Below are 12,692 nucleotides of genomic sequence, written 5' to 3'. Positions count from 1 at the left end.
GTGGAACCCCCTATCACTGCCTCTACAAAGCAGTCCAGCGGGGGAGGAAGTGCTCTGTGATTTGGTGGAACCCCCTAACACTGCCTCTACAAAGCAGTCCAGCGGGGGAAGAAGAAGATAGCAGCGATCGGAAAGTGGAGTGATTTGATTCAAATGAAAGTAACACAGGAGGGAAAGATGGAGAGAGAGAGTGAGGGATAGAAATATAGAGAGAGAAAACCTCCAAAGCAATAACAATTCTCTGTGAATCAGAGGAGAGACACCCTGACAGTTAAACTCTGGGCAGAGGGAGCAGAGCAGACAGACAGTCCCAGCCTTTGATGTCATCATTCTTCCTCCCGCAGTTGTGGTGATGGCGTGGCCATCAGGACAGATTTGACGGGCGCGCTCGGGAACATTTAGCGTGTTTGCCCACCGAGCCCTTGACAAATCAGCTGTTTAGGAGCTGTCAGTGGCAGGGGGGAGTGTGTGTGTGTGTGTGTCAATGCAGTTAGGAGATTTTCAGATACAGCAGGATGCCGAGTGATGCTCAGATACTGTTGCCGTGGTAATACATTGAGCTGGGATTCTTACGTACACTTGCAGTTATGGTGCTTGACATCACAAAACTGAGATTGATTACAGTTTCATCACACAAAACTACTTGTATTCCATTCCATGAGTCATACACCTGATCCTGCAAGCTAACGCCGATACATCCTGTAGGTACTATGGTACTACGATTAGCTTTCTATACAGTCCCATACAGTAGCTTTAGCCAACTGACAAAATTAGCTCAGCGTCTCTCTCTCTCTGGACCAGGTGCTCTGCGTGTGTGTGTTTAGCAGGCATGATGAGCCAGGGTCCTCGGTGTGTAACGTTGTTAGCTCTGGCTTACCAATGAGGATAACCATGATGGATCTGAGGCACAGTGTGTGTGTGTGTTTGCGTATGAATGTGTGTGTGTGTCTATGTTCCTTCCTGTTTCCCCATCACCTGTGACAACTCTCCCCTTTCATCCATGCCGTAGCAGACGTCTATGCTACACTAAAAAGGGTTTGGAGAGGCTCCTCATGATCACTGATCACAGTAGCATTAGCATTCCTCCATCATTAACTAACACATTCAACACGTAAGCCTCAGCATCGCTCAGTCTACTTTAGAATAGAACTTTCCCTAGCTGCAAGGATGCTGTGTTCTGTCAGTGATATAAAGGGAACAGTTGATCTGTTTGACTACAGTGCTGTTAAAGGACAAGTAACAGCATAACTCTCTCCATCAGAGGAGATCAGATGGGGGGGGGAGAATCAGAAGAAACAATGAGGAGATTAAAAATACATGACAGATACTTCAGCTCAGCAGACATAATGATTACACCACACACACACACACACACACACACTACCCTCTCAAATGCATACACACATTCACCTACCCAAACACACACACTCAATTACCAACACAATCTTGTCTCTATATCCCCCCTGCATCTTTACTGTAAGCTCCCAAACACCCTCTTACCCTCTCTAGTTTTAAACGCTGCCCCCAGGCCTAGTGCACTCCTTTGTGCTTCCATGTCAAGTTACTCTACAACTTCTGTAACAGAAGCACCCACAGCCCCCTCTACTCTACTGAGAGACTTAAACAGACTCCCTCCCTCTGGAACTGAGAGTGAGAGGGAGGGAGAAAAGGAGCAAGATAGGAAGGAGAGAGAGCTAGAGAGATGAAGGCAGGAGATAAAGAGAGCTAGAGAGATGAAGGCAGGAGATAAAGAGAGCTAGAGAGATGAAGGCAGGAGATAAAGAGATGAAGGCAGGAGATAAAGAGAGCTAGAGAGATGAAGGCAGGAGATAAAGAGAGCTAGAGAGATGAAGGCAGGAGATAAAGAGATGAAGGCAAGAGATAAAGAGAGCTAGAGAGATGAAGGCAGGAGATAAAGAGAGCTAGAGAGATGAAGGCAGGAGATAGAGAGATGAAGGCAGGAGATAAAGAGAGCTAGAGAGATGAAGGCAGGAGATAAAGAGAGCTAGAGAGATGAAGGCAGGAGATAAAGAGATGTAATGTTGGCTAGGGGCTACTGTTGCTAACATCTAAGCCTGTCGATCCAAGTGATGGACAAGTGACCAAAATATGACTTAAAAATACATTCAGATTCAATACATTTGACTACAGGTCATTCAAAACAACATTGACAGAGGGCGACCATGTGATTTTCCTGACCGTGCATACCTTGTTCCCTATGGCTTTCTTGGGTGGGAAGCTGAAGGTGTCGACCTGTGGGAATTGTGAGCGTAAGTGGTTGTGGAGCGCCCGGAATTCTGTGTAGCGTCTGTAGACATTCCACTCGTTGTCCAGGATACGGATGTACACCTACGGAACAGGTACGACACCAACAACAACACAATCAGAATATGCCATTTTCTGGGGTACAAATCCTACTCTTACAAAATTCCTGCAAAACCACTCAGTCAACAGAAAGGAGGAAATTAGCCAACCATAACGTCTCAAGGTTCTTCTGTATTCTCAATAATATTGTAATATACAGTATGACAGTAAAACATACTCTTCCACTCTCTGCCTGTGACTTGTTGCTATTTTCATGCATTATTAAAGTAGCGCATTGGATTCCTTTGTTCAGCTGCTGAAGGTCTGCTGCAGGCAGACACTGGGGATTGTGACGGGGAGGATAAGAGAGGCAATTACAACTGGAGGAGGAAGAGAGAGGGAAGAGAGAGAGAGAGCGCGAGAGAAAGACATGGCTGTAGCTAGATATGTTTGAGTCGCGTCGGGGACAATTTGAGCATTTTAGCTAACCCTAACCCGTTTCCTAACCTTAACCCAATTCTCCTAACCTGCTGCGTAAGTTCTCCTAACATGCTACGAAAAGTCACTTCTGCTAGTCAAAACCGGCAGACCTGCCCTGAGAACAGTCTCGGTTTCCACTAATGGAATACTGCTACTTTATCACCTCTCTACTTCCTAATACAGTACATCCTCCTACTTTATCATCTCTCTACTTCCTAATACAAGACAGTGCTTACTGCTACTTTATCATCTCTCTACTTCCTAATACAGTACTTCCTGCTACTTTATCAAATCAAATCAAATGTATTTATATTGCCCTTCTTACATCAGCTGATATCTCAAAGTGCTGTACAGAAATCCTGCCTAAAACCCCAAACAGCAAGCAATGCAGGTGTAGAAGCACGGTGGCTAGGAAAAACTCCCTGGAAAGGCCAAAACCTAGGAAGAAACCTAGAGAGGAACCAGGCTATGAGGGGTGGCCAGTCCTCTTCTGGCTGTGCCGGGTGGAGATTATAACAGAACATGGCCAAGATATTCAAATGTTCATAAATTATCACCTCTACTTACTAATACAGTACTTCCAAATACTATATCAACTATCTACTTCCTAATACTTTATCACCTCTCTACTTCCTAATACAGTATTTCCTTCTACTTTATCACCTCTCTACTTCCTAATACAGTATTTCCTTCTACTTTATCACCTCTCTACTTCCTAATACAGTATTTCCTTCTACTTTATCACCTCATTACTTCCTAATACAGTACAGTACTTGCTGAATTTTAGATCCCAGCAACACACAGCACAGGAAACACTGAAGCTTTGGCCCAGGACGCCTCTTTCTCATGGGACACTTTTTTTATTTATGATCTGGCAAGTGTGCAATTATAGAGGAAGTGAGGGACATGCTGTAGAGTAAAGAGAAAACAACATCGTCAGGATTTTAAACTGTCTGAAGATTAACCTGTTGTTTGTTCGTTACTGTAGTTTTCAAGGGGGAATGTGTGTGTGTATGCACTTGTGTGTATGTTATGTGTGTGCGATCAAAGTGTTCGGGTGAAACAGGGCAAGAAGGTGGCCACTGTGGCCGGCTGGCCAACCTGGACCAAGGGAGTTTTTCCTAGCCACCGTGCTTCTACACCTGCATTACTTGCTGTTTGGGGTTTTAGGCTGGGTTTCTGTACAGCACTTTGAGATATCAGCTGATGTAAGAAGGGCTATATAAATACATTTGATTTGATGTGACAGATCATGTGACACTTAGATTGCACACAGGTGGACTTTATTTAACTAATTATGTATCTTCTGAAGGTAATTGGCTGCACCAGATCTTATTTAGGGGCTTCATAACAAAGGGGGTGAATACATATGCACGCACCACTTTTCCGTTTTAGAATTTTTTGAAACAAGCAATTTTTTTTCATTTCACTTCACCAATTTGGACTATTTTGTGTATGTCCATTACATTAAATCCAAATAAAAATACATTTAAATTACAGGTTGTAATGCAACGAAATAGAAAAAATGCCAAGGGGGATGAATACTTTTGCAAGGCACTGTACTGTATTCGCACACACACAAACACATAATGCATTCATACATGCACAGGAACAATGTATACACACACACACACACACACACACACACACACACACTGCATTCACGCATACACACACACACACACACACACACACACACACACACACACAAAGACAATGCATTCAAACTCACTGTACACACAGACACAAGGTAAAATGTTGCAACACACACTATGATTAAGGTTGTAGTCCCACTGCCAGCCTCCTCTTAGACATTAAACACCAGGCTCACAGTGTACTAGAGCAAACTTAATCCACTTTGGACTTGCTCATTATCATACGGATTTATGGCAACACATGATCCACAGAGCAGCTATTGCATCCTCCTCAGTAACTGGCAATTAATTATTTCATTATCTTTCACAAAATATTTGGTTAAATCCAACACTCTGCATTAGAAAAAAACAGCTCGATCCTCAAATGTGACAGCCGTGGCCTGGGTCCGATCCAAACTATTCTGATTACATTGTATTTCAACTAGTCACTGTTTTCTTACATCGAAAGTAGCAAGCTTACAATTCAAAAACACTATTACTGTATCATGAATGAATTTCAAATTGCAACTATCATAAAATGTCACAGAAATTATAGTGACATGTTTTTGTTGTACATGGAGAGTAAAAATATATTTGAACAGTGTTTCTCAAACTCTATTTCAAGGACAGGCACAACTTTATAGAATATCGTTGACTGATCTTTCAGTTAGTCAAAATAAATCAATTCTCTCCGCTCTCAAATTGTCTTCAAGGGAGGCAGCCCTGAGTACAGAGCCCCTGGTACAGAGAATATAATAATTATCATTAAAACAACATAAATCTAGGGGTCAAATTCAAAGCTTCACCCTTTAACACAAACAAGATAAATAACTGCAAGTTGGCCCTGCTTTACTTGTTGTGTGTTCTCACCACCTCTTTCAATTCAGCCTGAACAGGCGGTTAATGTGTTATTGTAGACTAACACGGCTATTGAAAGGAGCAGAGAGTGACTCATCAATAGTCTTAATGTCAGATAGGAGCAGCGAGTGATTCATCAACAGCCAGATAGACTGGGAGAGGAAATTCTGTCATTTACAACACCAGTGGCATTACAACTGCTCATTACTGTACTGCCTATCAGAGACAGACCAGTTCATTTAAAAGAAGGAGGGAGGGAAAGAGGCAGAGACAGAGACAGACAGAGGAATGTTTTAGAGAGGGGAACTGAGATGTTTAGCTCATTTAAGCAGACACCCATGCTGAGATGATTCTGGGTAATCTGAAAGTTAGCACTTTTCCTACAATGGTGCAAATGATTTGCAAAGAATTGAGAAATATGGCCAAAATACATCTCACAACAACATGTGGATTTTGATCATAGGAAAGCTACAGCACAGTATGACTCAGGGTAGGGCTACGCCACAGCATGACTCAGGGTAGATCTACGCCACAGCATGACTCAGGGTAGGCCTACGCCACAGCATGACTCAGGGTAGGCCGACGCCACAGCATGACTCAGGGTAGATCTACGCCACAGCATGACTCAGGGTAGATCTACGCCACAGCATGACTCAGGGTAGGCCGACGCCACAGCATGACTCAGGGTAGATCTACGCCACAGCATGACTCAGGGTAGGCCGACGCCACAGCATGACTCAGGGTAGATCTACGCCACAGCATGACTCAGGGTCGGTCTACGCCACAGCATGAGTCAGGGTAGGTCTACGCCACAGCATGACTCAGGGTAGATCTACGCCACAGCATGACTCAGGGTCGGTCTACGCCACAGCATGAGTCAGGGTAGGTCTACGCCACAGCATGAGTCAGGGTAGACCTACGCCACAGCATGAGTCAGGGTAGGTCTACGCCACAGCATGACTCAGGGTAGGGCTACGCCACAGCATGACTCAGGGTAGGGCTACGCCACAGCATGACTCAGGGTAGGTCTACGCCACAGCATGACTCAGGGTAGGCCGACGCCACAGCATGACTCAGGGTAGATCTACGCCACAGCATGACTCAGGGTAAGCCTACGCCACAGCATGACTCAGGGTAGGTCTACGCCACAGTATGACTCAGGGTAGGGATGCACCACAGTATGACTCAGGGTAGGGATGCACCACAGTATGACTCAGGGTAGGGCAGCACTACAGTATGACTCAGGGTAAGCCTATGCCACAGCATGACTCAGGGTAAGTCTACACCACAGCATGACTCAGGGTAGGGATACACCACAGTATGACTCAGGGTAGGGATGCACCACAGTATGACTCAGGGTAGGGCAGCACCACAGTATGACTCAGGGTAGGGATGCACCACAGAATGACTCAGGGTAGGGATGCACCACAGTATGACTCAGGGTAGAGCTGCACCACAGTATGACTCAGGGTAGGGCTGCACCACAGTATGACTCAGGGTAGGGATGCACCACAGAATGACTCAGGGTAGGGATGCACCACAGTATGACTCAGGGTAGGGCTGCACCACAGTATGACTCAGGGTAGGGCTGCACCACAGTATGACTCAGGGTAGGGCAGCACGATATGGTCAAAAAACAAATGTAACAATTTGACTAACAGTTAATTGAGGTGACGTGACTACCTCATGAAGCTGGTTGAGAGAATGCCAAGAGTGTGCAAAGTTGTCATCAAGGCAAAGGGTGGCTACTTTAAAGAATCTCAAATATAAAATATATTTTGATTTGTTTAACACTTTTTTGGTTACTACGTGAGTCCATATGTGTTATTTCATAGTTTTGATGTCATCACTATTATTGAACAATGTAGAAAATAGTAAAAATAAAGAAAAACCCTTGAATGAGTAGGTGTGTCCAGACTTTTGACTGGTTCTGTATATTAAGAAGCAAAGTGGAAAGCAGCATCATTCTTGTTTGGACTGCAAAAGACCTAACAGAAGAGCATGCAAACTAATAGTGAATATAACAACGAGGAGGAACTGTGCTGCTTGACTGGCCGGGGGCGGGGCTTGGTGTGTGTGGGAAGCAGCCACCAGAGGAGCTAGGTAGAGAGACGACGGACTAAACTGTAAAAACGGACGTGACACGCGGCTGACATTTCAAAATGTTGCATGCAATATGGATCTTTCGCGATATGGATATTGCACATGTCAATATTGCAATTTCAGTGTGATTTAGATTAATTGTGCAGCCCTAACTCAGCGTTTTATACTTCAGGCACAGTGCTAGAAGCACACCCATTATTGTATTTAAATATGGAATGCTATTACTTTGAGGCTCTGGCTTTCTTCATTGTAGATCGGCAGGTAAGGGTGCTCTCGAGCGGCTAGATGTTCTTTACCATTCGGCCATCAGATTTGCGACTAATACTCCTTATAGGACACATCACTGCACTCTATGCTCCTCTGTAAACTGGTCATCTCTGTATACCCGTTGCAAGACACATTTGTTGATGCTTATTTATAAAACCCTCTTAGGCCTCACTTCCCCCTATCTGAGATATCTACGGCAGCCCTCATCCTCCACATACAACACCTGTTCTGCCAGTCACATTCTGTTAAAGATCCCCAAAACACACATCCCTGGGTCGCTCCTCTTTTCAGTTCGCTGCAGCTAGCGACTGGAACGAGCTGCAACAAACACTCAAACTGGACAGTTTTATTTCAATCTCTTCATTCAAAGACTCAATCATGGACACTCTTACTGACAGTTGTGGCTGCTTTGCGCGATGTATTGTTGTCTCTCCCTTCTTGCCTTTTGTGCTGTTGTCTGTGTCCAATAATGTTTGTACCATGTTTTGTGTTGCTACCATGCTGTGTTGTTAAATGTGTTGCTGCCTTGCTATGTTGTTGTCTTAGGTCTCTCTTTATGTAGTGTTGTTTCTTGTCGTGATGTGTGTTTTGTCCTATATATATATATATATATATATAAATAAAATCAAGGCAGGAGGCCTTTTGGTAGACCGTCATTGTAAATAAGAATTTGTTCTTAACTGACTTGCCTAGTTAAATAAAACATTTAAATACATACAACGGTACTGTAATCTATCTAGTAAATAATGCAATTTACTATGTACTCCCTCTCTCTCTCTGAAGTACATAAGTATGAGCTACAGTCTGGTCGGCTAGCATAGCCAGCTTTCTCCTGACAGGCAGGGTAATTGTAGGTTACCAGCTGTGGTAGAAGCAATAGGCTCACTTCTTCCTCTCAGGAAACTTATGGAGAATGAGGCCTCCTGCTCACCTCTTCCTCTCAAACTCTTATGGGACAACACTGCAACTACAGTACAGGCAGCACCAAATAGCTGACAACGGACCAGGGTGCCCATGTAGTCGGGATGTGAGTTTTACCATAATGAGTGGAAGAAGTAGAAGCACTGTAGGTGGGCAGACGTTGTAATAAGATGTTGTGTGTGTGTGTATGGGCTCTAACAACAGCATTGGAACATTCTGTTCTCCAGCTAAGACACTTTCAAAGCAGGCTGTATGCTAAGCTATATCACTGATATGATCTTGTCCTTTTTAAACTTCCAGGGCCCAGAGTTTTTCGTGGTCAGATCACCTACAGTAGTTGGAAAAAACTCCTTGCCTGTTATCCTTGACTTTCAGCCATGAAATTAAACACAGAATGTGCTTCATTCTATAGCTAGATGACTCCTGATATCTCCAGGAGTGCTAGGTAGAATTGTCCTTATCTGTTGTCAAGTACTGTCTTTTTGCTAGATAAGGCCGTCTACTTTAAGTGCTGCCAGTCTTCCCAGTAGTCTACTTGGTGTGTGAACTGCTGACTGCTCATAACTTGCAGATTATTGTTGACACATCAACCAGGATCAAGGGGCAGGGCAATTAGGGACTTGTTAAGGTAGTCATTAGCTGCATTGCAGGGGAGTGGTTTCTTCTCTCCTAGGAAATTAGTGTTAGTAATTCAGCCTCCCCTGGTTTCTCAGTGGCAGTCGTGTCAGTGTTGGACTCGACAACAAAACTAAGTCCGTTGCTGAAACAAAGACAGTTCTGATGAGCTTTTCGAGGAAGGCACCACACCACTCTCTCACTTAAGTATCTTACCTAGTTATTTGCTCATTTTGCTCTTTTGTGGCTGTGGCAACTATGTGTGTGTTTTCTATACCTGTTCGCTCCTCTCCCTGTAGACTTTACAGATGCTCCCCACCCCTTGGTTGCAACCCTTCTAATTTAGTGCACCCTGCACGCACAACCCATGTGGAATTCCGGGTCTCTGGCAGCGTTTGGAAGTGCCGATCTGCGGACAAGAACGCAGGGTTCATCTTAGCCTATGCTGCCCTTCAGTCCCTTGACTTGTTCGCCCTGAGGGAGACATGGATCACCCCAGAGAACACTGCTACTCCAGCTGCTCTTTCTTCATCTGACTACGTTTTCTCTCATAGTCCAAGAGCATCTAGTCGTCACGGTGGTGGCACAGGGCTACTAATTTCTCCTAACTGAAGATTCTCTTTTCTCCCTCTCTCACCTTTCAATCTCCTCATTTGAATTCCATTCTGTCTCTGTCACTTGTCCACTCAAGATTACGTAACATTGCAAAAATCAGAAACTTTCTGTCCAAAAATGATGCAGAAAACTTAATCCATGCTTTTGTTACTTCTAGGCTAGACTACTGCAATGCTCTACTTTCCGGCTACCCGGATAAAGCACTAAACAAACTTCAGTAAGTGCTAAATACGGCTGCTAGAATCCTGACTAGAACCAAAAAATTTGATCATATTACTTCAGTGCTAGCCTCCCTACACTGGCTTCCTGTTAAGGCAAGGGCTGATTTCAAGGTTTTACTGCTAACCTACAAAGCATTACATGGGCTTGCTCCTACCAATCTTTCCGATTTGGTCCTGCCGTACATACCTACACGTACGCTACGGTCACAAGACGCAGGCCTCCTAATTGTCCCTAGAATTTCTAAGCAAATGGCTGGAGGTAGGGCTTTCTCCTATAGAGCTCCATTTTTATGGCATGGTCTGCCTACCCATGTGAGAGACGCAGACTCAGTCTCAACCTTTAAGTCTTTACTGAAGACTTCTCTTCAGTAGGTCCTATGATTAAGTATAGTCTGGCCCAGGAGTGTGAAGGTGAACGGAAAGCCTGGAGCAACGAACCGCCCTTGCTGTCTCTGCCTTGCCGGTTCCCCTCTCTCCACTGGGATTCTCTGCCTCTAACCCTATTACAGGGGCTGAGTCACTGGCTTACTGGTGTTCTTCCATGCCGTCCATGGGAGGGGTGCATCACTTGAGTGGGTTGAGTCACTGACGTGGTCTCCCTGTCTGGGTTGGCGCCCCCCCTTGGGTTGTGCCATGGCGGAGATCTTTGTGGGCTATACTCGGCCTTGTCTTAGGACGGTAAGTTGGTGGTTGGAGACATCCCTCTAGTGGTGTGGGGGCTGTGCTTTGGCAAAGTGGGTGGGGTTATATCCTGCCTGTTTGGCCCTGTCCGGGGATGGGGCCACAGTGTCTTCTGATCCCTCCTGTCTCAGCCTCCAGTATTTATGCTGCAGTAGTTTGTGTCGGGCGGCTAGGCTCAGTCTGTTACATCTGGAGTATTTCTCTTGTCTTATCCGGTGTCCTGTGTGAATTTAAATATGCTCTCTCTAATTCTCTCTTTCTTTCTTTCTCTCGGAGGACCTGAGCCCTAGGACCATGCCTCAGGACTACCTGGCATGATGACTCCTTGCTGTCCCCAGTCCACCTGGCCGTGCTGCTGCTCCAGTTTCAACTGTTCTGCCTGCGGCTATGGAACCCTGACCTGTTCACCGGACGTGCTTGTTGCACCCTCGACAACTACTATGATTATTATTATTTGACCATGCTGGTCATTTATGAACATTTTAACATCTTGACCATGTTCTGTTATAATATCCACCCGGCACAGCCAGAAGAGGACTGGCCACCCCTCATAGCCTGGTTCCTCTCTAGGTTTCTTCCTAGGTTTTGGCCTTTCTAGGGAGTTTTTCCTAGGGAGTTTTTCCTAGGGAGTTTTTCCTAGCCACCGTGCTTCTTTCACATGCATTGCTTGCTGTTTGGGGTTTTAGGCTGGGTTTCTGTACAGCACTTTGAGATATCAGCTGATGTACGAAGGGCTAATTCTCGCACAAAGAACTCCCGTGGCTTATTATTCAAATTGGCATATTTTGTTTCTAAATGTCTGTGCAAGAATGAAGGTTTCATCGAGTTGTGAGATAGTACATGTGCACGTATAACACACTGTGGCTGAGGAAAGGCACTACTCCCAATATAAGTGAACCCCAAATCAATTTTAGTTCAAATCAAAGTTTATTTGTCACAGTGAAATGCAGGCTCTAACCAATAGTGCAAAAAAAGTATTAGGTGAACAATAGCTAAGTAAAGAAATAAAACAACAGTAAAAAGACAATGAAAAACAGTAGCGAGGCTATAAAAGTAGTGAGGCTACATACAGACACCGGTTAGTCAGGCTGATTGAGGTAGTATGTACATGTAGATATGGTTAAAGTGACTATGACTATATGATGAACAGAGAGTAGCAGTAGCGTAAAAGAGGGTTTGGCGGGTGGTGGGTGGCGGGACACAATGCAGATAGCCCGGTTAGCCAATGTGCGGGAGCACTGGTTCGTCGGGCCAATTGAGGTAGTGTGTACATATGTACATGAATGTATAGTTAAAGTGACTATGCATATATGATAAACGGAGAGTAGCAGCAGCGTAAAAAGAGGGGTTGGGGGGCACACAATGCAAATAGTCCAAGTAGCCATTTGGTAGCCATACAGGAGTCTTATGGCTTGGGGGTAAAAACTGTTGAGAAGCCTTTTTGTCCTAGACTTTGTCCTAGCACTCCGGTACCGCTTGCCATGCAGTAGTAGAGAGAACAGTCTATGACTGGTGTGGCTGGGGTCTTTGACAATTTTTAGGGAAATGACTACCAGTACTACCTAGCAGTACTACCAGTAGAGCTGGTATGTGTCTATATGTATGCGGGCCTTACTAAATGGACTGTTTGAAAATGTGAAGAATTTTGTGTATATATATATATATATATATATAAGTGAATCACATTTTTATTTGGCGTACCCCAGACGGCATTGCGCGTACCTACCTCAGTTTGGGATTACCTGCTCTACACTATACTTGCTTGTTTTGTCACAAACTAGAATTTTAGCGACCTGGCAATGGCAGAGCGATTCCTGCGTAGTGCATATTTAATGTGTGAGGGATAAAGTTAAGACAAGGACATGCAGGGAGTTGGAGTGCTTATGTCATCCCTCCATCTCTTTCTTTCTGTCTCTGTCCACTCTAGGACACATTTGCCAAATTAGGCAGAAAATAGAATCCATTTGGAGAATTGCAGAAAGGAAGGAGGACG

At 44.6% G+C, this 12,692-nt stretch overlaps 1 protein-coding gene across 4 annotated transcripts in view; it reads right to left on the bottom strand.

Moving 5' to 3' along the window:
- LOC106609547 (sorting nexin-29) overlaps positions 1-12,692 on the bottom strand; it is a 156,613-nt gene that overhangs the window by 6,522 nt on the left and 137,399 nt on the right. For all 4 annotated transcript variants that reach the window (XM_045724039.1, XM_045724041.1, XM_045724043.1 and 1 more), the window contains one exon: positions 2,209-2,349. In XM_045724039.1, coding sequence (XP_045579995.1) covers positions 2,209-2,349 — 141 coding nt within the window. The remainder of the gene's footprint in view (positions 1-2,208; positions 2,350-12,692) is intronic.

This window comes from Salmo salar, chromosome ssa01 (assembly GCF_905237065.1).
Source record: "Salmo salar chromosome ssa01, Ssal_v3.1, whole genome shotgun sequence".
NCBI classification, from domain to species: Eukaryota; Metazoa; Chordata; class Actinopteri; order Salmoniformes; family Salmonidae; genus Salmo; species Salmo salar.
This window is presented reverse-complemented; position numbering and strand designations above follow the sequence as displayed.